Below are 20,175 nucleotides of genomic sequence, written 5' to 3' on the forward strand. Positions count from 1 at the left end.
CGGATGCTGTATATCCCAGTTCTTGGCAGAGGTGAAAGGTCGCAGATGACCTCTAAGGTGGTTACATTGCCGTCCTCTGACGCTCTGTTGTGGCGTGTCACTGTCCTTCGATTGGGACGTCGTTCCAGGACGAATTGACGTCACGTTGTCCACACCCACGTCTGGGCACGAAACCCTTGGATGTGAAACTCAGTGCCTCTGGCTTTCCTTTGAGGGAAAGAAATCTCTCTGGCCTTTAAAAGAAAGAAACCTACCCCCCCCCAGCAAGCAACGGACATGAAGCGCAGTGTGGTTCGCAGGTTTGCGGCCTGTTTGTGTTTATAAGTCATTGGATGATGTTACCACCACCCATCGTCCCCTTTTTCATCCATAAAAGGACATTTGTTTCTGCTGACTACCAAACGTATGTCCTGGTCACGTCGATCCAACACTATGATTCACTTTGCCACCCTTCGCGAGACAGATAACCGGGATTCAGTTGAGGGCGAAACTCTGTGAACTCAATGAACTATGGGTAGGGGACGAATGGGGAGGAGAGGAACTGGTTAGAAGGAAAGAGGGACGACTAAGCCGAGAGACTGGGCAGGAGGAGAAAGGCCTGCGGTTGCACATTATTTACCATGTAAATTACCTCAGGCTTTTCCTGGCTTTGCCCCTCACTCTGCCCACAGACACACACACACACACACACACACACAGACGGATGGACTTCAGCACTGGTTTATGTACTGTAGACTGCCGGTATGCCAAGTCTTCCTCGAGGCTATTCTCATTCTAATCACCCCCCGTCTGTCTCTCTGGCTGTCTTCCTCCCTGGTGTGCTATGTATGATGCCATCAGCATCGCCAGTTATATCATAGTGTTTCTATACAACCACACCTCGTGGTTTCGCCCCTCCCCTGTGTACTATAAATACTGCTGGGGCAGTGACATCATCGCAGTCCATCCCAGGAGAGTGAATACTCGAGATTGATAGGGAAACGATGTTGGCTGTACTTGGAGACATAAAAGACTGTGGTAAAACAGGGCGAAACTGTTTGGGCGGGGACATCTACAGTAGACATTATGGTAGAAACTGTTAGGAAGGGGGCATCTACTGTAGACATTTTAGTAGAAACTGTTAGGAAGGGGGCATCTACTGTAGACATTTTAGTAGAAACTGTTAGGAAGGGGGCATCTAGAGTAGACAATGCGGTAAAACAGGATGTCGCCATAAGACCAGTTATAGCCCAACCCCACGGGTAACTAATTAAATACACCCTGAACGAAAACCCAATCTCAACACTGTTGTAACCCTGTAGACTCCCTCCATCCAGCCTGTACGTGTTACTCTGTGTTGGGTCAGCAGCCCAAAATAAACAGAGCCACAGCAAGCAGGGTGTGTCTGCCCTCCCTGTCTGTCCCAGCCCAGAGCCCTCAATGGACATCTGTATGCCCCGGCTGCCCAGTGAAAGAAGGCATTCTCTGAACCTCTCACAACACCCTCCCTGAAACAGAGCAGAGCACTGGCGCTAACAGACTCTAGCGCGGGCACTTCAGGGAGGGGGGAAAAAGCCCACACAGGACACACAAGAAGGCTCCTGAATACTCTGGTGTGAAGCCGAATGAACACAGGCTGAACTGTCACAGGTTCTGTCCTCGCTGGGCTGATTGTCATTTGTGGGCCGTCAGTCGGACAGACGAGAGCGGGAGCGTTGCAGACCCTCACACTTGTACCCTGTGTCCGAGACAAAAACAATCCAGTCAAGTAGCTCGCTGTTTTGATGACCTCACTTTTGGAATTCCTGATAGCTTGCTTCCTGTTCTGGATCATTCCCACTCTGACACGAAGACAGAAACAGCAGAAGGCAGTGGGAGACAAACCTGCGTTAGGCTTCCGGTTCAATTCGGCTCGTATATCTGTCAGTGAGAATGCAGAATGTCTTTAAAACAAAGACATTTAATTAGGGTTTGTTTAAATGCCAAGACGGGATCTTAATGATAGATTGTCAATTCCCTGGGAGCTGTGGTATCAACAGTGGAAGATTTGATTTCTTGGGAGGGAGGAATGCAGTCAGCCAGAGCCAGAGAGAGACCGTTCGGTCCCCAGCTTCAACCACGAGTCTCACGTTCCCTTTCTTTCTCACTCCTTCTGCCAATGACCAGTTGGGGTGGTGCTTCTCAAGAGCTGGCACAAAGGCGCCGGAAACTCACAAGACAACGTTCATGGTCTGAAGCCTGGCTCTGTATCGCTGATGTGCTGACAGAAGCATGTCGTTTTAACACATTCTGAATATGCACACAGTTTTTTGGTTTATGCCGGAAACTGTCCTAAGCAAGTCTGACAAATATTAGTCACCCCATACTTCCAGCTATCTAATCTAATCAATACAACACCCCTGTTTTGCTGTTATATGCTTAAAAAGGTAAGCGTTACGCAATTTCTGGCAAATCGTTTTCAGTTTTTGTGTGTGTGTGACTGTTTATCACATTGTGGCTAATAATGATGAGCACATGCTGTGTGATAACAGAAATACTTTGACTTAAAAATGCAAACGAGGCTCTCCTGGTAGAAGTACACCGTGTCATTAGTACATTCTTTGTATGGCTACGGATTAACCAAAGTCTTCACGGTTTATGCCACTGCCTCAGGTGCACATGGACTGCTGCCGTGTGGGTTTATTTCACAACGTGAAGGAACCCATTTGTAAGGAAATCCGTCTACGCTACCCTAGTGTCACAGCCAATATGCTGTACACAACAGGCCGTCAGTACGTTTATATAATAATCAGAGAACAAGGAAAACAACTTACTACTCTGCTAGCCTTTATTGGGCCTTTCCCACCACGACCCATCAGCTTCGTCAATCCTTCGGAGGTCGACGCGGCTGCGCGAAATTTGCCGGCTGCTTATTGCCTACGTAGGGTGCCGGCTCTCAGACGGAACGTTAAACAGGTGTCCTGACCCTGTGACCTCCGGAGATCCCATGCCACGTAACGTGAGAGTATCCATAGTGTCACGGCCGAGTTTCCGATCTGGCCCTCACACCAACATGGCTACTTCCTGTAGTCCTCCCCAGCTTCCTGTTTGCTCATTGATCCTCTTCTCTCCCTTTCTAAACGTTCCCCAGGTTGATGCTGTAAATGAACATGTTCTCAGTAAACCTGTGTCTTAAAATATAGGCTAATTAAGTAATAATTGAGGCGTCTCATCCTTTTGCGACCTTTTGTTGCCGGAGATGGACTAAGCTCTTAAACAAATGAGCTTGACACCACACCTAATGGGTCAATAACAAACCATTGGGCCTTTTGTCATATCAGTCCACTTTGACTTGAATCACTGCCAGTCAGACAAGTCTGGTAACTCCCTTGCCCTCCTGGATACAGATCATTAGGGTGTGATGAGATGGCTGGCATTCTCAGAGTGGGAGGGAGGACCAGTATGTGAACAGCACTGCTGCTAATGTGTGAAACCGCAATGGAAGCTCAGCCCCAGAAAGTGTTGCCGCAACGTATGAAGAATCCCCCCGTCTCTCTCTACGTCTCTGCGTCTCTCTTTCACTGGATCTCCTCTCTAAGGGCATTGTTCCCAGGAATGCAGGATCGGTCTGCAAGGTATCTGCTCGTGACTCAGTTTGGGAGCAGAGAATGTGACCAAGCCTGTTTTTCAAGTAGACAGGTGCACTTCTAGACACACGCACACTATACCACCTGAGATAGTCGGCTGGCAATTAATGGTATTTTTACATGTCTGTTCTCAGGAAAGCCACTGATTAACAAATAACTCATCCTTTCTTCCCATTTCTTCTCCTTTCCACACTTCTACCTCTTCTCCATTGCTCTCCGTCCTTCCACCCTTCTCTTCCTACAGAGGGATCCAGACTACCTGAAGTTGTGGCTGGAGATCTTCATCGGCTCCTATGAGAGATGCCTGGACGTGGACTTCGAGAAGCCACCATCCAGGTAATCATGGCCCATACTGTATGTGTCTGCCTGCGTACACTGCACTTGCATCAACATCGGCCAAATCTAGCTTTTCACTATGTTGGGTGCAAAGGTCACATTTCTAGAGCGGCAGCTATCTCTTGAATCTCTCTGTTAATCTGAGTATGTGTTCTGTGCTCTGGTCTGAGTGTGCCTCAATATCTCTGTGTGTAAATCTCTGTTGAGCAAGAGACTGCAGAGGTGCTGCATTCCATGCTCCGGTCTGGTCACATGACCAGCGGAATGCCCAGTCAGTCTTCCCAGATTATGGTTACGTAAGGTCGTCTCTGCGTGAAGAGAGTGAAGCGCGGAGCGAGGTGTATGGCAGATGACACTCTGTTAGAACCGTCAGGACGTACGGTCGTTTGTTAGCTCGGTGCCTTGTCTCTCCCCCTCCCCCTTTCCCATTCCACGTGACGACCCCCCCCCCCCTCCCCCCCACCGCTGCAGCTGTTCTGTTTTCCCAGCGTTACGCTCTCATTACAATTTCACGATTGTTCATCTGAGATCTTTTTCCGGAGAGGGGCACAGTAAAATGTAGCCTGTCTGTGCTTCTATTAGAGGCAGCTAACAGCGGTCTCCTAGAAGAAGGTGACATCAGCCTATTAGAAGGTTGAGAAGACATTAGCATCATCACTCAGACCAGGGCCGCAAGGTTATAAAGACAAAGACTGCCTCATTCCAGCAGTTAGAACTGCAGATAAGCCTGTTAATATGTTGCTCAGTACATGAGTGCACGTAAAATGAACGTAGCTTGATGCCTTTAATATACATTAAATGTTTTACGTTTCAGTGGTTTAGCAGACTGTCTCATCCAGAACGATGTATTTAGTCATTTAAGATAGATAGGTGGGAAAACCACACAATCCAGTGAGTGTTACTAAATAAACAGTGGGTATAAAAAGTCTACACACCCCTGTTAAAATACCAGGTTTTTTTATGTAAAAGAATGAGACAAAGATAAATCATGTCAGCACTTTTTCCACCTTTGTGACCAATAACGTGAACAATTCAATTGAAAAACAAACGGAAATCTTCGAGGGGGAACATTTTTAAAGAAAAACCTTACAATAACCTGGTTGCATAAGATGTGGCTAGAATTATCCTATCACATTCAAACACATCTCAGAGCAAAAGCCATGGTCCGCAGAGAGCTTCCAAAGCATCAGAGGGATCTCATTGTTGAAAGATATCAGTCAGGAGAAGGGTGCAAATGAATGTCCAAAGCATTAGATATACCATGGAACACAGTGAAGACAGTCATCATCAAGTGGAGAAAATATGGCACAACAGAGATATTACCAAGAACTGGTCCCTCCAAAATTGATGAAAAGACGAGAAGAAAACTGGTCAGGGAGGCTTCCAAGAGGCCTACAGCCGGAAAAGGAACTGCAGGAATTTCTGGCAAGTACTGGCTGTGTGCTACATGTGACAACAATCTCCTGTATTCTATATATGAATGGGCTATGGGGTAGGGTGGCAAGACTGAAGCCTTTTCTTACAAAGAAAAACATCCAAGCGTGGCTGAAATTTGAAAAAACAAACATCAAGTCCCCCAAAAGCATGTGGGAAAATGTGTTATGGTCTGATTAAACCAAGGTTGAACTTTTAGGCCATAATTCCAAAAGGTATGTTTGGCGCAAAAACAACACTCCACATCACCCAAAGAACACCATACCCACAGTGAAGCATGGTGGTGGCAGCATCATGCTTTGGGGCTGTTTTTCTTCAGCTGGAACCGGGGCCTTAGTCAGGGTGGAGGGAATTATGCACAGTTCCAAACACCAGGCAATTTTGGCGCAAAACCTTCAGGCGTCCGTTAGAAAGCTGAAGATGAAGAGGTAGTTCACCTTTCAGCACGACAACGATCCAAAGCACACATCCAAATTCACAAAAGCAGGCTTCACCAGAAGAAGATTAACGTTTTGGAATGGCCCAGCCAGAGCTCAGACCTGAATCCAACATCTGTGGGGTGATCTGAAGAGGGCTGTGCACAGGAGATGTCCTTGCAATCTGACAGATTTGGAGCGCTTTTGCAAAGATGAGTGGGCAAATATTGCCATGTCAAGATGTGCTATGCTAATCGACTCCTACCCAAAAAGACTGAGTGCTGTAATAAAATCAAAAGGTGCTTCAAGAAAGTATTAGTTTATGCAACCAGGGTATTGTGAGTTTTTCATTTTTCCCCCTCAAAGATGTTTGTTTTTCAATTGAATTGTTCACGTTATAGGTCACATTAAAAGGGGAAATGTTTCTGATATGATTTATCTTTCTCATTCTTTTACATCACAAGAGCCTGGCATTTTAACAGGGGTGTGTATGCTTTTTATATCCACTGTAGTAGCTATCGGCATAATTCATAATAAAAGGTCAAAGAAAATGATTTCTGTGGTGCACAACAGGATGTTGCCTAGGGTCACATTAAGGTTCGTTGCGCTCTGGGAGGGTGGACTAGTCAACTGGTTGAGAAGTCTTGAAGGAGACAGGCCTTCCTGAAAGAAGAGTAACTCTGTTTTGTCAAGGTTAAGCTTGAGGTGGCGGCCTGAATTCAAGTCTAGATATTTTGTGTCCATGTAACTTGGTCTATAGAGAGAATACATACTAGTGAATTATTTCCATATGAGTGCCTCCACTACAGCCGGGTTAGCTGTCTTGTGTATGTTTGTCCTTGCTTGCACAATATTTACATATCTGCTTGTGTTTGCATGTGCTGGCAACATAGTGGCATGTAGTGGACCTTAAAAATTAATCTCTCTGTGTCTCTCTCTTTCTGTCTTTTCAGGTTGGAGGAGGACCCTCCAGTGATGACCCTGCTGCCAGACAACATCCTGCAGGTGTTGCGTCACCAGCTGGTCCAGTGTGTCCAGAAGGCCTCAGACGGCCTGGAGCAGGAACAGCAGAGTCTGGCTCTTCTACTGGTCAAGTTCCTAATCGTTGTCTGCAGGTATGTGTGTTTGTATGTACGCTGGACCACAGAACTCTGTTTAGGTCTGGTTTTCTTACACTGTTTGAATGGACTGCAGAACTTGAGTCAGTAGTTCTGTGGGTTTGACCGCTAATAGGCATGTCTTTGTATAGGAGCTTTTGTGTGTTGACGCTGAGTTTCAGTGTCTTTCTCCAGAATTCTACAAGAGGAAGGCAGTTCATTTTGTGCATGCAGCATTACCCACATTAAACTGTTTTGTGGTGAAAAAGGGAATGGTGTCTCTTAAGGGGAAAAGGCTCTCTATAGCTTATTCAGTCTTATTTGATTAGCATTGCACAAGCCTGGGCTTGTGTGAATCTGAGCGCCTCCATGACATGCTGGAGCGTCTCCTGTTGATGTACTAGCTGAGCAAATGAACAGGCGGTTACTGTTAACCAATCTCCTTGAGGCTGAACGCTAAGCAGAGACGCTTTAGGCCTCAGTCTTTGTGATGACACGGCCCGGGATGGACCCTGGTGGTTAGAGTTGAACGCTCTAACCACAAGACGAGCTGGTATTGGCTCTGCACCAGCTGTTCCAGCCGCGTCCCCCCCCCCATCCCCACCCCCCAGACGCAGGGTCCCGAGGAGGGGGTTCTGCTCGTCACTGTAATGAACATGATGGATGACCGACTGACAGGCTTGACTGTCTCTCTCTCTCTCTCTGCAGGAACCTGTCCAACGTGGAGGAGATCGGCACCTGCTCTTACATCAATCACGTCATCACCATGACAACGCTCTACATCCAGCAGGTCTGATTGCCCCACCCTCTCATCCGCCCTCCCACCTCCACCGCTTCTCCCATCATGTCGTAACGCGCCGAACGCTTTTCAGCAGACCAAAATATGTGTTTCTGGCCTGTTGCAATGCTCTCCCTCTTTGTGTGTGTTTTTTTATATAGTCACAATGATTAGGGACCGGTACATTTCCTTGTTTGACACTTTATTCTGTTTTGTCTGGGCACGCTAGTTTCACATTCCTCACCCTCTCTCAACTGCAGCTGAAGAGTAAGACCAAGGAGAAGGAGATGGCCGACCAGACGCAAGCCGAGGAGTTTGTTCGCCACGCTCTGGCCTTCTGCGAGAGCCTCTACGACCCGTACCGCAACTGGAGACACCGTGCCTGCGGGTACGCTAAGTCGCTAGCGCCGGTGTTTAATTTCTGTTTGCTATCCTTCATTTAACCAGGGAAGTCACATTTAAGTAACTTCCCACAGGGTTTCCGATTGATATCAAACTGGAATTTAATTTGAAGTTTTCAATGTGTTTACTTCTAGTGTTATAATTGGGTTTGTTAAAAGGTTTTCTGTGTGGGAACTTTTCAGGAGGGACATTTTATATAGAAACAATATAGAAACATTGACATTGTTCTTTCCTGCTGCGGTGCGCAATGTCCGTTTCCCAAACTTCTCCGTCAAGTGCCCTCTCTCTCTTATGATTCATTTCACTACCGACACGCAGGGCTCACCCTTTTAACTAAGATCTTTTGATTCAATATTAATCAGTAAAAGATCCAACTGCAAATGGTACACAATAAGAGAGAGGTCTCTGGGTATCGGGGATCACATTTGGAAGCATAGCTGTTTCCGTTTGAAGACTCCCAAAATGCAATCAGTATATCAAAACACTTAGTCCAGCAAGGGATGGTCTAGTTTTACACTTCTGGAGAGTCTTCCAGATGTTCAGACTGTTGGTCTGACCCAAAAGGTAGAGTGCTGGTGTGAATTTTTCTCCCTTCACATTGCTGTTTCCAGCATGGGCCCAGAAACCAAATAGTGAAAGCATAAGCAGACCAGCACAGCTTGGCTCGGCTCTGAGAGGGGTATTTTAGGGTATTTTCTCTTCAGTGGTGATACGCTGGCCAAATCAAGTTCTAATCCTGTGCTAAACCCTCCCACTGCAACGCACGCAGAAAGAGGGTTTTGAGAGCGGGGTTGGTTTCTGACGCTGTGTTGTTTCACCTGTCGTCCCCCAGGGATCAGCGGAGCACGGTGGAGAAGAGCAGACAGAAGTACAAGGCGGCTCCGCTCACCGTGGAGTTTGTCCCCTTCTTCTATCGTGAGTTTTTTTTTTCTCTTCCTGACACTCAACCCGTGAGTCTCTCCAGGTTCATTCACTGGTGTCATTGAGTCGAGCAGAAGGCCTCCTTTTGAATGAGAGAACCAACTTGTCTCTGCTTTCTAAGGAACAGACCCCCCCCCCCCCCCCCCCCACAGTGAAAGCTAAACTCAGTCTTTTCCTCCCTTGCTCACGGGCCCAGATGAATCAGTCCCATCTTTGTGTCCTGTCTTGTTACCAGGCTGTTGGCCTGGCTGCTCTGATCTGCCTGATAGTTAATGGGGGCCGCGGGTTGTGGCCATTTTGAAACAAACAGCCTCTCTGTGTTTCTGTGTCAACAACGGAGAGAAGTCTTCAGCTCCATTCTGTCGCCTCCAGCCCACTCTTATTGTGTCTGTCTGTCTGTCTGTGTCTGTCTGTCTGTCTGTCTGTCTGTCTGTGTCTGTCTGTCTGTGTCTGTGTCTGTGTCTGTCTCTCTGTCTGTGTCTGTCTCTCTGTCTGTGTCTGTCTCTCTGTCTGTGTGTGTCTGTCTCTCTGTCTGTGTGTGTCTGTCTCTCTGTCTGTGTGTGTCTGTCTCTCTGTCTGTGTGTGTCTGTCTCTCTGTCTGTGTATCTCTGTCTCTCTGTCTGTGTATCTCTGTCTGTGTCTGCCTGTCTGTGTCTCTCTGTCTGTGTCTGCCTGTCTGTGTCTCTCTGTCTGTGTCCGCCTGCCTGTGTCCGCCTGCCTGTGTCCGCCTGCCTGTGTCTGCCTGCCTGTGTCCGCCTGCCTGTGTCCGCCTGCCTGTGTCCGTCTGCCTGTGTCCGTCTGCCTGTGTCTGTCTGTCTGTGTCTGTCTGCCTGTGTCTGTCTGCCTGTGTCTCTCTGTGTCTGTCTGCCTGTGTCTCTCTGTGTCTGTCTGCCTGTGTCTCTCTGTGTCTGTCTGCCTGTCTCTCTGTGTCTGTCTGCCTGTGTCTCTCTGTGTCTGTCTGCCTGTGTCTCTCTGTGTCTGTCTGCCTGTGTCTGCCTGTGTCTGCCTGTGTCTGCCTGTGTCTGCCTGTGTCTCTCTGTGTCTCTCTGTGTCTGTTTGTGCCTGTCTGCACGTGCGCAAATCAAGTGTGTGTGTGTGTGTGTGTGTGTGTGTGTGGTAGGCGGGAGCATCCAAGACCGAGAAGAGGATAGGAATAGAAGAGGACTTTGGAATTATGTGTGTGTGAAAGAAATCAATCTTCTGTTTGGGCCATGCTTCATCTGTCTGGGATGGATTGGTTCTGCCTGGCGCTGGCATGTAGAACGGGAAGGACGCTGACCTAGTGGGTCACACGGCTGTTACTGCTGTTCAATGAGATGTGTTGACACATGAGTTAATGGACGACTGAGATGTCTGGGGCCCCAAAGTGACAGTCTGTGTGTGTCTGTGTGTGTGATGTTTGACCGTCAGCATTTTTTAATTTACCCAGACATTTGTGAAATGTACAGGTCATCCATACCCATTGTGTTCGTAACCCTTTTGGGCATCCTTCCCCAGTGCTCAGAATGGCAATGACTATTAGATTATGGTTATTATTCTTAACAGAATGCTAATTGCCCTGTGACGGTGTAATGAATAAGATCATTTAAGTGTGCTCATAGTAACGTTGTTGGGCCACACAGCTTTTTCTCAAATGGGGCAGACGTTCATGTTTGGTTTTCGTGGGTGTTACCATACCTGTTCTGTGTTCTGAAATGTGATCTGAGTAAATGTTCAGACTGATAGGCTGATGATTGGCTACTTGTCTGTACATCATTCGTTGGCCTAATGTTACGTGACTTCAATTACTATATCATTTTTCTAAGTGACTTGTTGTTTGTTGTCGTTTGTCATTTTTCCTGCTGATTACAAGGAATTCTGTTCAAGCTGTGTGTGTTAGTGTGTGTGTGTGTTGTGAACTTGTGCCCTGTATATTTAATTACAAATTGTAATGTTATAATAGAATTTCACACACACGCAACATTAGCCTATGACAAACAAGCGCACATTTTGCTTTTGCTTGAAAAACACTTGGCATTCAAGCCTGAACTCCTTCTCGAGCTTACTTTCCATCTATGGGCGACTGAAACACAACCGTTTTAAACCAGTTCGGAAACTACCTTCGCCTCATCTAGTGCTATCCAGGCCTGTGTGCTTTGCCAATAAACAAAAGAACACCCTCTGTGACAAGGGTGATTTAAATACTATTTGATAGCGAGACAGGCAGGCATTCAAGAGGCCGGCCTTTCAGCGGGCGCGCCTCATGCCCCGTCTGTGTTCTATTTGCATGGCTAACAACCAGGCCTCCGGGTGTTCCATATCCGCCGACGGGCGGTGAGTGAGTGACAGGCAGGGGGCGGGGTCTCAACATCGCCCACTTCATGCAACGCTCAACTTTGCGTGTCGTACCTCAGCACAACATCTTGCAGGCAAAACATGCTCAGAGTGTGTGTCTGTTTGTCTGTGTGTGTGTGTTTCAGAGTGCTTCCAGGAGAGCGAACACCTGAAGGACAGCCTGAAGTGCTGTCTGTTACACCTATTTGGAGCCATAGTGGCAGGAGGGCAGGTGAGAGTTGGCACGAGCGGGTCCAGGACCTCGGGTTTTAGGACCTCGGGTTTTTGAACCTGGTACCCAGCACGTACGCACCCGGCCTAAGGCCTTACGAGTGTTTGTTATTAACATTATCAACATTACCTTTTCATGTCTTTAAAAAAAATAATGTATGTCTGAATTGTCGTCCTGAATTTCGCGCGGACTTGGCTCGCTCCGTAGCGGAACGCTCTGCTGGCCATTTCCCCGGCCACCATGGAGGTGCTGCTGCGAGTCTTGGGGGACTATGAGGGGGGAGACGCGGACGGGGAGGACTGGGACAGCCAGGCTCCTGACCGCAAGGCGCTCCTCACCCTGGGCTGTCTGAGGGAGGTGGTCCACTCCCTCCTGGCCAGCAGCTCTGACCAGCGCCAGGTCTGTTTTCCGAGTGTACAATTTTTAGATGGTTTTTATTTATTTTGGTTCTATTTGGGTTTTATTATTTTGTGAGATCAGGTCAGTAGTGTCACAGCACACAGGAAATAAGGGGATTTCCGTATGGGACCTCCGTCTTGAAATATGCCTTTCTTAAAGGTGGAGATCAGCTCGGTGCTGGAGAACTACTTTAAGCTGCTCAACTCTGACCCGGCGGCTGCCGCCGTGCAGAAAGGGGTCAAAGGCCAAAAGGTGCTGGGCCGCCACTGGGAGAGCCGCTTCGTGGCGCTGCAGGTACACATGTTGGGTGAGTAGCCGGACTGGGATTCGATTGTGTGTAATCAGCTGTGATCGCCCACTGAGTCAAAGCCTTGGCGTTATTTCTGCTCACTGACGCAGGTCTTCAGATCTCAGACATGGTTAGGTCCGGGGGTTTCCTAAAGACTTTATATTACCGCTAGCAACTAGGGTAGGTTGTGTGTTAACAACCACCAGATGACCTCCCTGACTGAGATATATCTGTTCCTGTATTTTGTTCCTCCTTTCTCTTCCGTTCCCCTTTCATTTTCACCCTCTCTCACCTCCAGACACTATAAGGGACATGTTCCTGTGTTCGGACCGTCCTGTCCTGCAGGCCATCTTCCTCAACAGCAACTGCTTTGAGCACCTCACCCGGCTGCTACAGAACAGCAAGGTAGGGCCTCCCTCCACCCGGGCCCCAAAGAATGTTGACCTTGGCGCTGAGAAGGAGAACAATGGATGGAAGTGTGGGTGGGGGGCGTCTGAAGTCCACAGTTCAACTTCTCCGCCCGTTAATTGAGTTCCCCCCCTCAGTGTGTGAAGTGTGGCGTTGCCCTTAACTGTGTGTTAGTTTCCATTCAGGCACACTGCGCATGTTTCACTGGAGGACCCCTGACCCCTGCCCCTTCTAACCCTTCTGCGGGTCACAGCATTCACCCTTTGAACGCCCCTACACTCACCCCTTTTTCTCCCCACCCCCCCCCCACCCCCACCCTGTCTCCCGTTATTGATCCGATCCCACAGCTGGTTAATGCTAGGTGCACGGCCGCAGAGAAGGACCAGAAAGATTTCACCAACAGGTTACTGACGGTGACGCAAGAGAGTGACCCCCAGGTACCCCGTGCGAGCCTCTGTCCCCCCCCCCCCCCCCTCGCGGCACCATCGTCATCACCGCCGAGAGCGCCGCTCCGTGACGAGACCCACTGTGCACCATCCCTCACTTGTAGTCGTGTAGAAACCCTCAATCAATCCATGAAGTCATTTCGGATCCTATCATTAATATGGAATAGTGTTTTTGGTTTGTTTTTCATGGCGACGTTAGTCAGATTGACTGTTGCAAAGCATTTTGAAGTTGAGCGAACGGCTGCACCTGTTCTGCTGTGGTTTGGGTTGAACCCTCGCCCGTGTTGAACACTCTGCATTTAAATATAACACGGACACCACGACTCATGTTGTCACAAAGACAAACAGGGTTTCCCTTCACGTAGCCTAGAGTTCTTCTCGGAAGACGCCGGTCATTGGTGCACTGAAGTCCAGTCACTCACCGCGAATCAACGGTCAGCAGATGCCCTCCTGCCGATGCAGTTACAAAGCCCCGTGGAGTGTTCTCGGGCAGAGTGGAGCACCTGTAACCTGATGCCGCGTCATACTCTGTAACGGCCGACAGTGGTTACCTAGCAACCTGACCACAAGCAGACCGACGTTTCCACCCTTTGTGAGGTCAGCAGTCCAATGATTCTCAGGATGAACAAACAATATTTCACGAACTGGTTTTTAAAAAGAAAGACCCATTGAATTATCCGTGAATGATGTCCCAGTGAGATCTTCAAAGGTCTGCCGCAAGATTCATTAAAAACAGAGTGTGGTTAACGCATAAAGACTCCTGCTTGACAAAGCTAATGTGGAGCGAGACGAAGCACAAAGCAAGTGGTCTTGTTACGGAGCGGCTTCTTGTACTTTCATGCCTCCCATCGTTCAGCCCTTTTTCTTTTCCCTTCAGCTTCCTCAAAAAGTCGTCCTCCTTACCCCTCTTCTGTTTCCTGCCTTTGTTTATCCCCCTTCCTGGTTCGCTCTGGTGCTGTCAAGTGGGTTTCCATTGGAATGCTGTCACCTCACCTGCCCTATGATTTCCATAAAGACCGCGGCTACCGTCTCCATGTACCTCCATGGCTGAGGTGGTCAGAAAACAGATTCTTTTAAGATTTTTATTTTTTGTATATGTGATGTGATTGGATTTTCAGTTTCTTTCTGTCAACACAGGCAGTCCCCTCTCCAGCCGCTCGGAGCACCTACACTGTTTGACTCCAGTCTAGGCGTAATGTGCAATAGGGCGGTGCTGGACAGAGGATGTGTGTGTGTGTTTGTGCGCACGCCTATTTCGGTGCATCTGCCGATGGAATCGTGCACTGGTCCTATTTGTTGGTGTCTGTTTGTGTTGGTGTGGAGGGGAACATTTGTGAGATTCCTACTCCAGATTGCACACAGTGTCTTCAGATGTTTGCTCTGTACATCTCCTTGTGTGTCCTCTGGAGCTGAAAGACACACGACTTCGTGTTCCTTTCTGTAACAATGTGTTATGAGGAAACCTCTGCGCTGTGGCCAAGTAATCAGCTGTTAAACCACAGCCGTGATCAAACACACAGCCTCCTTTTATTTCTGCTGGTGGATTGACGCATCATTAAACGTTGTAAGAGTTATACTCAGAGGGTGGCCATCATTTCCTTATGCTTTATTACGGAATAAAACCCCTCCCTAATCATGGCGAGTCAGTGTTTTATTTAGTTTGCATGAATGGAGGAATAAAAGGGGGCGTGTTTCCCCTCGTGGTACTGCCGTGCCCTCCAGAGAGGTTGAGGGAGCTGGGATTGGCTGTGTGTTGTTAGTGACAGGTCTGATATTTTCTCAGGTGTTTCAAGGGAGACTGGACTCTCTCGCCGTGGCAACCATCAAAGCCCTGACGACGGTGATGCACAAGTCACCTGCTGCAAAGGTTAAAAGCACGCTCACACACACACAAAACGACACATCCATATACAGACTGATGCGCTAGCGGTAATGCTAACCGTTAAGTCCTACCTATACAGGAGGTGTTTAAAGAGCGGATTGGCTACACGCACCTATACGAGGTTCTTGTGTCCCTTGGACAGCCCTCCAGACACCTGCTAAAGGAGCTGATGAATATGGTGAGACTCCATGTGCCTCTCGCTGTTCTGTATTCGTACCCTCTTTCTCCATGTGAGACACTGCTTTTAATGGAATTCGACCGGAATTGAAAGTCACGGCCAAATCGAGGTTTGCCGATACCTCTCTTGGTGTGAAGTCATTCCACGGTGAAAACATTACGTTAGTCCTTTTTACATTACGCCCCACCCAAAATGTGGAGCACGTCGCCAAAACCCAGTACTGTAGCCACACTAACCCGGTGCCCCCCCCCACCCACCCCTCACCCCCCAGGCCGTGGAAGGCGAGCACACGTCGATGGGCATCCTGGGCATTAGCAACGTGGAGCCCCTCCTCCTCCTTATCCAGTGGCTCCCGGAGATGGACTCGGCCGAGCTGCAGGTGTTCACCGCCGACTGGCTCCGGCGCCTCTGCTGCATCAACCGGCGGACACGCGCCACCTGCGTCAACGCCGCCATGGCCATGCGTCTCCTCGCCAGCCTGGAGCGCCACGCCCGTCTGCACCGGGCGTGCGCCGAGAGCCTTGTGGCCTTGCTCGGGTCGCTGGGCAGCCTGTCGCTGGGCGGCGGCGAGTTCCTCCAGCTGCTCCGGCTCCTGAGGCCACTGGAGCCCGGCCAGGCGCACCCGTATGTGGGCCCCGTGTTGCGGGCCGTCCTGGGGATGGTGCGCAAGCAGGGCCTGGAGAGCGCCATGCAGTACTTCGACCTGTCTCCCAGCATGGCGGGCATCGCCGTGCCCACGGTAATGCGCTGGCCGGGCTCCGCCTTCAGCTTCCTGGCCTGGCTTTCATTGGATCCGGACCAACAGGGACCGCCCGGCGGTGGGGACAAGAGGAAGCAGCTGTACAGGTGGGATGAAGTGAGGGAGAGGACAAGATAGAAGTGTTGGGCCATTTATGAATGAGGTGGGTGGAGAGAGAGAGAGAGGGATGAATGGGTGGGTGGAGAGAGAGAGAGGGATGGATGGGTGAGTGGAGAGAGAGAGAGGGATGGATGGGTGGAGAGAGAGAGAGAGAGAGAGAGAGAGAGAGAGGGGGATGGATGGATGGGTGGAGAGAGAGAGGGGGATGGATGGATGGGTGGAGAGAGAGAGGGGGATGGATGGATGGGTGGAGAGAGAGAGGGGGATGGATGGATGGATGAAAGGGCTCTGCGAGAGATGGAAAGATAGACATGGAAACGAAACAGATGTAAAAAGACAGATGGAGAATGAGTGAGAGGGCGAAAGAGAGGGATGAGGAACAGAAGGATAGTGACAGGCTTTAAGTGTTATTTTTAGTTTGTATTTTTTCTCCCTAGTTTCTTCACACCAGGAGGAACGGGCTTCGAGGCCTTCATCAGCTCGGCGGGGGTTCTGGTAGTGGCCGTGTGCACCAAGAAGGAGTATGTGACTGTCATGCTGCCAGACTACTCTTTCTGTGACTCACTATGGGTGAGTGTTTTCTCATGGGGGCGCATCCAATCAAATACAGGTGGAACGTTGTCATTTGTTCTCCCGGTTGCAGGATAAAAGCTTATCTAATGTTTAGAACATCCACTTTGAGATCAGACTTGATAATTGTGTTAAATATTTAAACCCCTACTAAAATGTCCATGAATAAAATCCACATAATGATTGTTTGTCACTGCCGGGGTCTTTCTGCTCCAGCAAACTGGCTCAGATTAAGACCCTAAAGCAGGATAGAACTGGAAACTGGATGTCTCCACAGCAGGGTGACTGACTCCCAACAGGGTGCATTTTGGGAGTTTGAGTCCTTTGTGTTCTGCCTACAGCACAGTATAGGAGTGGTGCATGTTCCAGGGAAGAGGCCCTTCGGACAGAGTTTGGTTTACGTCTACGTTGACGGACAGCAGAAACTCTCGGCGCCGCTCAAGTACCCGGGCATGACGGAGGTGGGAATACGAACGCAACCGAGATGTTTAGTCGGTGATGTGTGTGTGTGTGTGTGTGTGTGTGCGTGCGATTACAGTCTAACCATGTTCCTTCTCCTTGCAGCCCTTCACCTCCTGCTGCATTGGCTCCGCGGGACACCGCACCACCACCCCTCCCCCTTCTCAAATCCCGGACCCCCCCTTCTCCGGGGCACCCCCCTCCGCCCGCTCCTCCCTGGGCGGGTACCTGTCGGCCCAGGGCTGGGGGGGCCTCCTGGCTGGCAAGCCCGAGTCTGTCACCAAGCTGATTTCGGCGGGGACGCAGGACAGCGAGTGGGGCAGCCCCACGTCCCTGCAGGGCCAGCTGGGCAGCGTCATGGTGTTCCACGAAGCCCTGCAGCCCAACCACGTCAAAGCCATCTGCAGCGCCGGTGAGCACGGAGGTCGTTTTACATGGTTCAGGGGTGTATCCGTGGTCTGAACGGGGTCGGGTTACTGAAGCCAATGCCCTGGCCATCGCTGGATTGCAGCCAACTCCTGGCTGCAATGAAGCGGCTGCTTTGTTTTCCGTTCGGGAGCCCGGTCAAAGGGAAAGTTGTCTTTCGGTTGTGTCTCTGGAGTTGGTGTCATTCGCTTTGGTGGGAAATGAAACATGGCCGGTCATTGAGTCACCCAGACGGTGTCTTAACATCGGTTTCCTGGTCTTCTCTTCTCAGGGCCAAACTGCATTTCTCCGTTCAAGGCCCAGGAGGCGGAGCTCGGCGACCTTTCCACCAAACTCCTGCTGCACTATTCCCCCAAGGTGGTTAGACCAGGCCGTCGTCAATCCGTGACCTCACCGCTGCCCCGCCTGATGCTTTCCAGTGGATGGTTTGTGTTAATAACCGGGGTGCTCTGTTGTCCTACAGGCCTGTCGGAACCCCATCTGTCTTGACCTGTCCCCCAACCTCCTGCATGGACGTCTGACTGGAAACATGGTTGTCAACTGGGACATAAAGGTACACTCATTAGGAAATGCTCTCGTTTTCTTGAACTATTTGACTGAATGGTTCAGATTCATGTTGATTTATCTGGTGGTTCTCTCTCTCTCTCTCTCACACACGTACGCTCCCGTGTTCAGGATGTGATCAACCGTGTGGGGGGCGTGCCCGTTCTGTTCCCCATCCTGGAGCAGCTCGCCCTGCTTAACCCGGAGAGTCAAACCGCCGACGATCCCCCGGGGTCAGAGTTCATCACCCCCACCCCCGACGCGGCCACTTCCCCTGGTGATGGGGACTGGGTCATCCTGCCCTCCAACAGGGCTTCCGGTGCGTTTTCCCGGGACAGGTCGTGGCTGGGTTGAGCATCCTGTGGGTTTGCGTGCGTGCGTTCGTTTTAATGTCTGCCCGTGCGTGTGTTTTAGAGGCACGTCTGGAGAAGAACCTGGTGGCCACCTTCTTGCTGGTGCTGAAGCACTTCCTGCAGCGCCATCCAATCAACCAGGAGAGTCTGCTTCACTCTCATGGCGTAGCCACCCTGGGAGGTCTGATGCAGAAGGTCAGACAAGCTGTCGCACTCTCTCTCGCTTGCTCTCGTTTTCTTTCTCGCTTTTGTTCTCGCTCTCTCTCTGCTAGCTGTCTCTCTCTTTCCCTCCATCCCACGCTCTTTGTGTGTCTCCGCCTTCAGCTGCCGGCCAGCCTGGTGGATGTGAGCGTGTTGGTGTCGGCCCAGCTTCTGGTGGAGCAGGTGACCTACGAGAAGAACCAGCAGCTTCTCCTGCAGCTCCACACACACCTGCTGTTCAACTTCAGCATCTGGAACCTCGGAGACTTCCCCCTGCGCATCGGTTAGCACTCGGGATTGCGCGCGTGCATCCGTGTCTGTTTTGCTAGTGTGTGTTTGATTTGACGTGAATCCAGGAACGTTGCACATGTAATGTTGTACTTTAATGGTGTTGTTTTTCCTCTGTGCGACTTGTCACTCTTATTTGTCCTGATGCTGAAGGTCACATCCAGTACATGTCCACTGTCATCAAAGACAACAGGAAGCAGTTCCGAAAGAAATACGGAGTTCAATTCCTGCTGGATACCATCCGCCTCTACTACGGGTGGGACTCTAACTCCCAGAATGCAAAGCTTTTGCTTTCACTTGAATTACTTTACAATTTGAGCTCTAAATGAGATATTAAATGAGATAACGTTCTGCAAGTTTTACCCAGGTATCTTTTGTCATAGATTTTTTTTTTATCCCCCTGTATAATTTTATTATATTGTTTTTATCAGTAGGAGTGGAAGCAAGGAAGGAGATATGAGCGAAGATGACATTCGGACCATCCGGGCATCGCTCTGTGGACTCCTCAAGTATTACATTGGCAAGGGCATGAGTCAGGAGGAGATGCACAGCATTCTGGGATACATCTCTGCCATTGGAGACGAGGAACAGGTGAGAGCCTATTTGTGTCAATAGCTTGTAGTTTAAACCACGTACCATTCAACCAAATGATATGCTAGCACGGAGGCAGGCCGTATGTAAAGGAGTGAACTGAGAAGGAGGCGCGGAGGCAGGCCCTATGTAAAGGAGTGAACAGAAGAGGAGGTGCAGAGGCAGGCCTTATGTAGAGGAGTGAACTGAGAAGGAGGCACGGAGGCAGGCCCTATGTAGAGGAGTGAACTGAGAAGGAGGCACGGAGGCAGGCCCTATGTAGAGGAGTGAACTGAGAAGGAGGCACGGAGGCAGGCCCTATGTAGAGGAGTGAACTGAGAAGGAGGCACGGAGGCAGGCCCTATGTAGAGGAGTGAACTGAGAAGGAGGCACGGAGGCAGGCCCTATGTAGAGGAGTGAACTGAGAAGGAGGCACGGAGGCAGGCCCTATGTAGAGGAGTGAACTGAGAAGGAGGCACGGAGGCAGGCCCTATGTAGAGGAGTGAACTGAGAAGGAGCCACGGAGGCAGGCCCTATGTAGAGGAGTGAACTGAGGAGCGATGATGCAGCCCTACGATGGGGCTCTGTGGGTCGGGTCACAATGTCCGGCCTGGTTTAAGATCATCACTAATTAGCATTCAAGTGAATCCATATTCAATGCATGTAGGACATTTGTAGTGAGCCTGGTCATCTCACTGAAGACATGGCATTGAAGGGGGATGGATTTTCTTTGAAGTGTATTCTGAAGACTACTGAGTGGAATTCAATCT

General features: G+C 49.8%; 1 protein-coding gene across 12 annotated transcripts in view; it reads left to right on the forward strand.

Annotated features, from left to right (window-relative positions):
• Positions 1-20,175, forward strand: part of nbeal1 (neurobeachin-like 1) — a 48,683-nt gene that overhangs the window by 4,141 nt on the left and 24,367 nt on the right. For 5 of the 12 annotated variants that reach the window (XR_003777788.2, XR_003777789.2, XM_029116704.2 and 2 more), the window contains exons 3-25: positions 3,850-3,941; positions 6,745-6,906; positions 7,597-7,678; positions 7,927-8,054; positions 8,901-8,983; positions 11,449-11,534; positions 11,742-11,933; positions 12,093-12,240; positions 12,521-12,627; positions 12,978-13,067; positions 14,860-14,943; positions 15,038-15,136; positions 15,408-15,982; positions 16,433-16,565; positions 16,907-17,026; positions 17,130-17,436; positions 17,722-17,807; positions 17,914-18,003; positions 18,126-18,312; positions 18,408-18,541; positions 18,671-18,830; positions 18,989-19,091; positions 19,267-19,426. Coding sequence is in view for 10 of the 12 variants with exons in the window: in XM_029116704.2 (XP_028972537.2) it covers positions 3,850-3,941; positions 6,745-6,906; positions 7,597-7,678; positions 7,927-8,054; positions 8,901-8,983; positions 11,449-11,534; positions 11,742-11,933; positions 12,093-12,240; positions 12,521-12,627; positions 12,978-13,067; positions 14,860-14,943; positions 15,038-15,136; positions 15,408-15,982; positions 16,433-16,565; positions 16,907-17,026; positions 17,130-17,436; positions 17,722-17,807; positions 17,914-18,003; positions 18,126-18,312; positions 18,408-18,541; positions 18,671-18,830; positions 18,989-19,091; positions 19,267-19,426 (3,408 nt within the window). In the remaining 2 variants the exon portion in view is untranslated. Of the gene's footprint in view, positions 1-1,656; positions 2,406-3,258; positions 3,594-3,849; positions 3,942-6,744; positions 6,907-7,596; positions 7,679-7,926; positions 8,055-8,900; positions 8,984-11,448; positions 11,535-11,741; positions 11,934-12,092; positions 12,241-12,520; positions 12,628-12,977; positions 13,068-14,859; positions 14,944-15,037; positions 15,137-15,407; positions 15,983-16,432; positions 16,566-16,906; positions 17,027-17,129; positions 17,437-17,721; positions 17,808-17,913; positions 18,004-18,125; positions 18,313-18,407; positions 18,542-18,670; positions 18,831-18,988; positions 19,092-19,266; positions 19,427-20,175 lie in introns of those variants that run through there. The other 7 variants (XM_034289747.1, XM_029116702.2, XM_029116706.2 and 4 more) reach the window with 5 other exon arrangements.

The sequence above is a fragment of the Esox lucius genome, chromosome 22, assembly GCF_011004845.1.
Source record: "Esox lucius isolate fEsoLuc1 chromosome 22, fEsoLuc1.pri, whole genome shotgun sequence".
In the NCBI taxonomy this organism is placed as follows: Eukaryota; Metazoa; Chordata; class Actinopteri; order Esociformes; family Esocidae; genus Esox; species Esox lucius.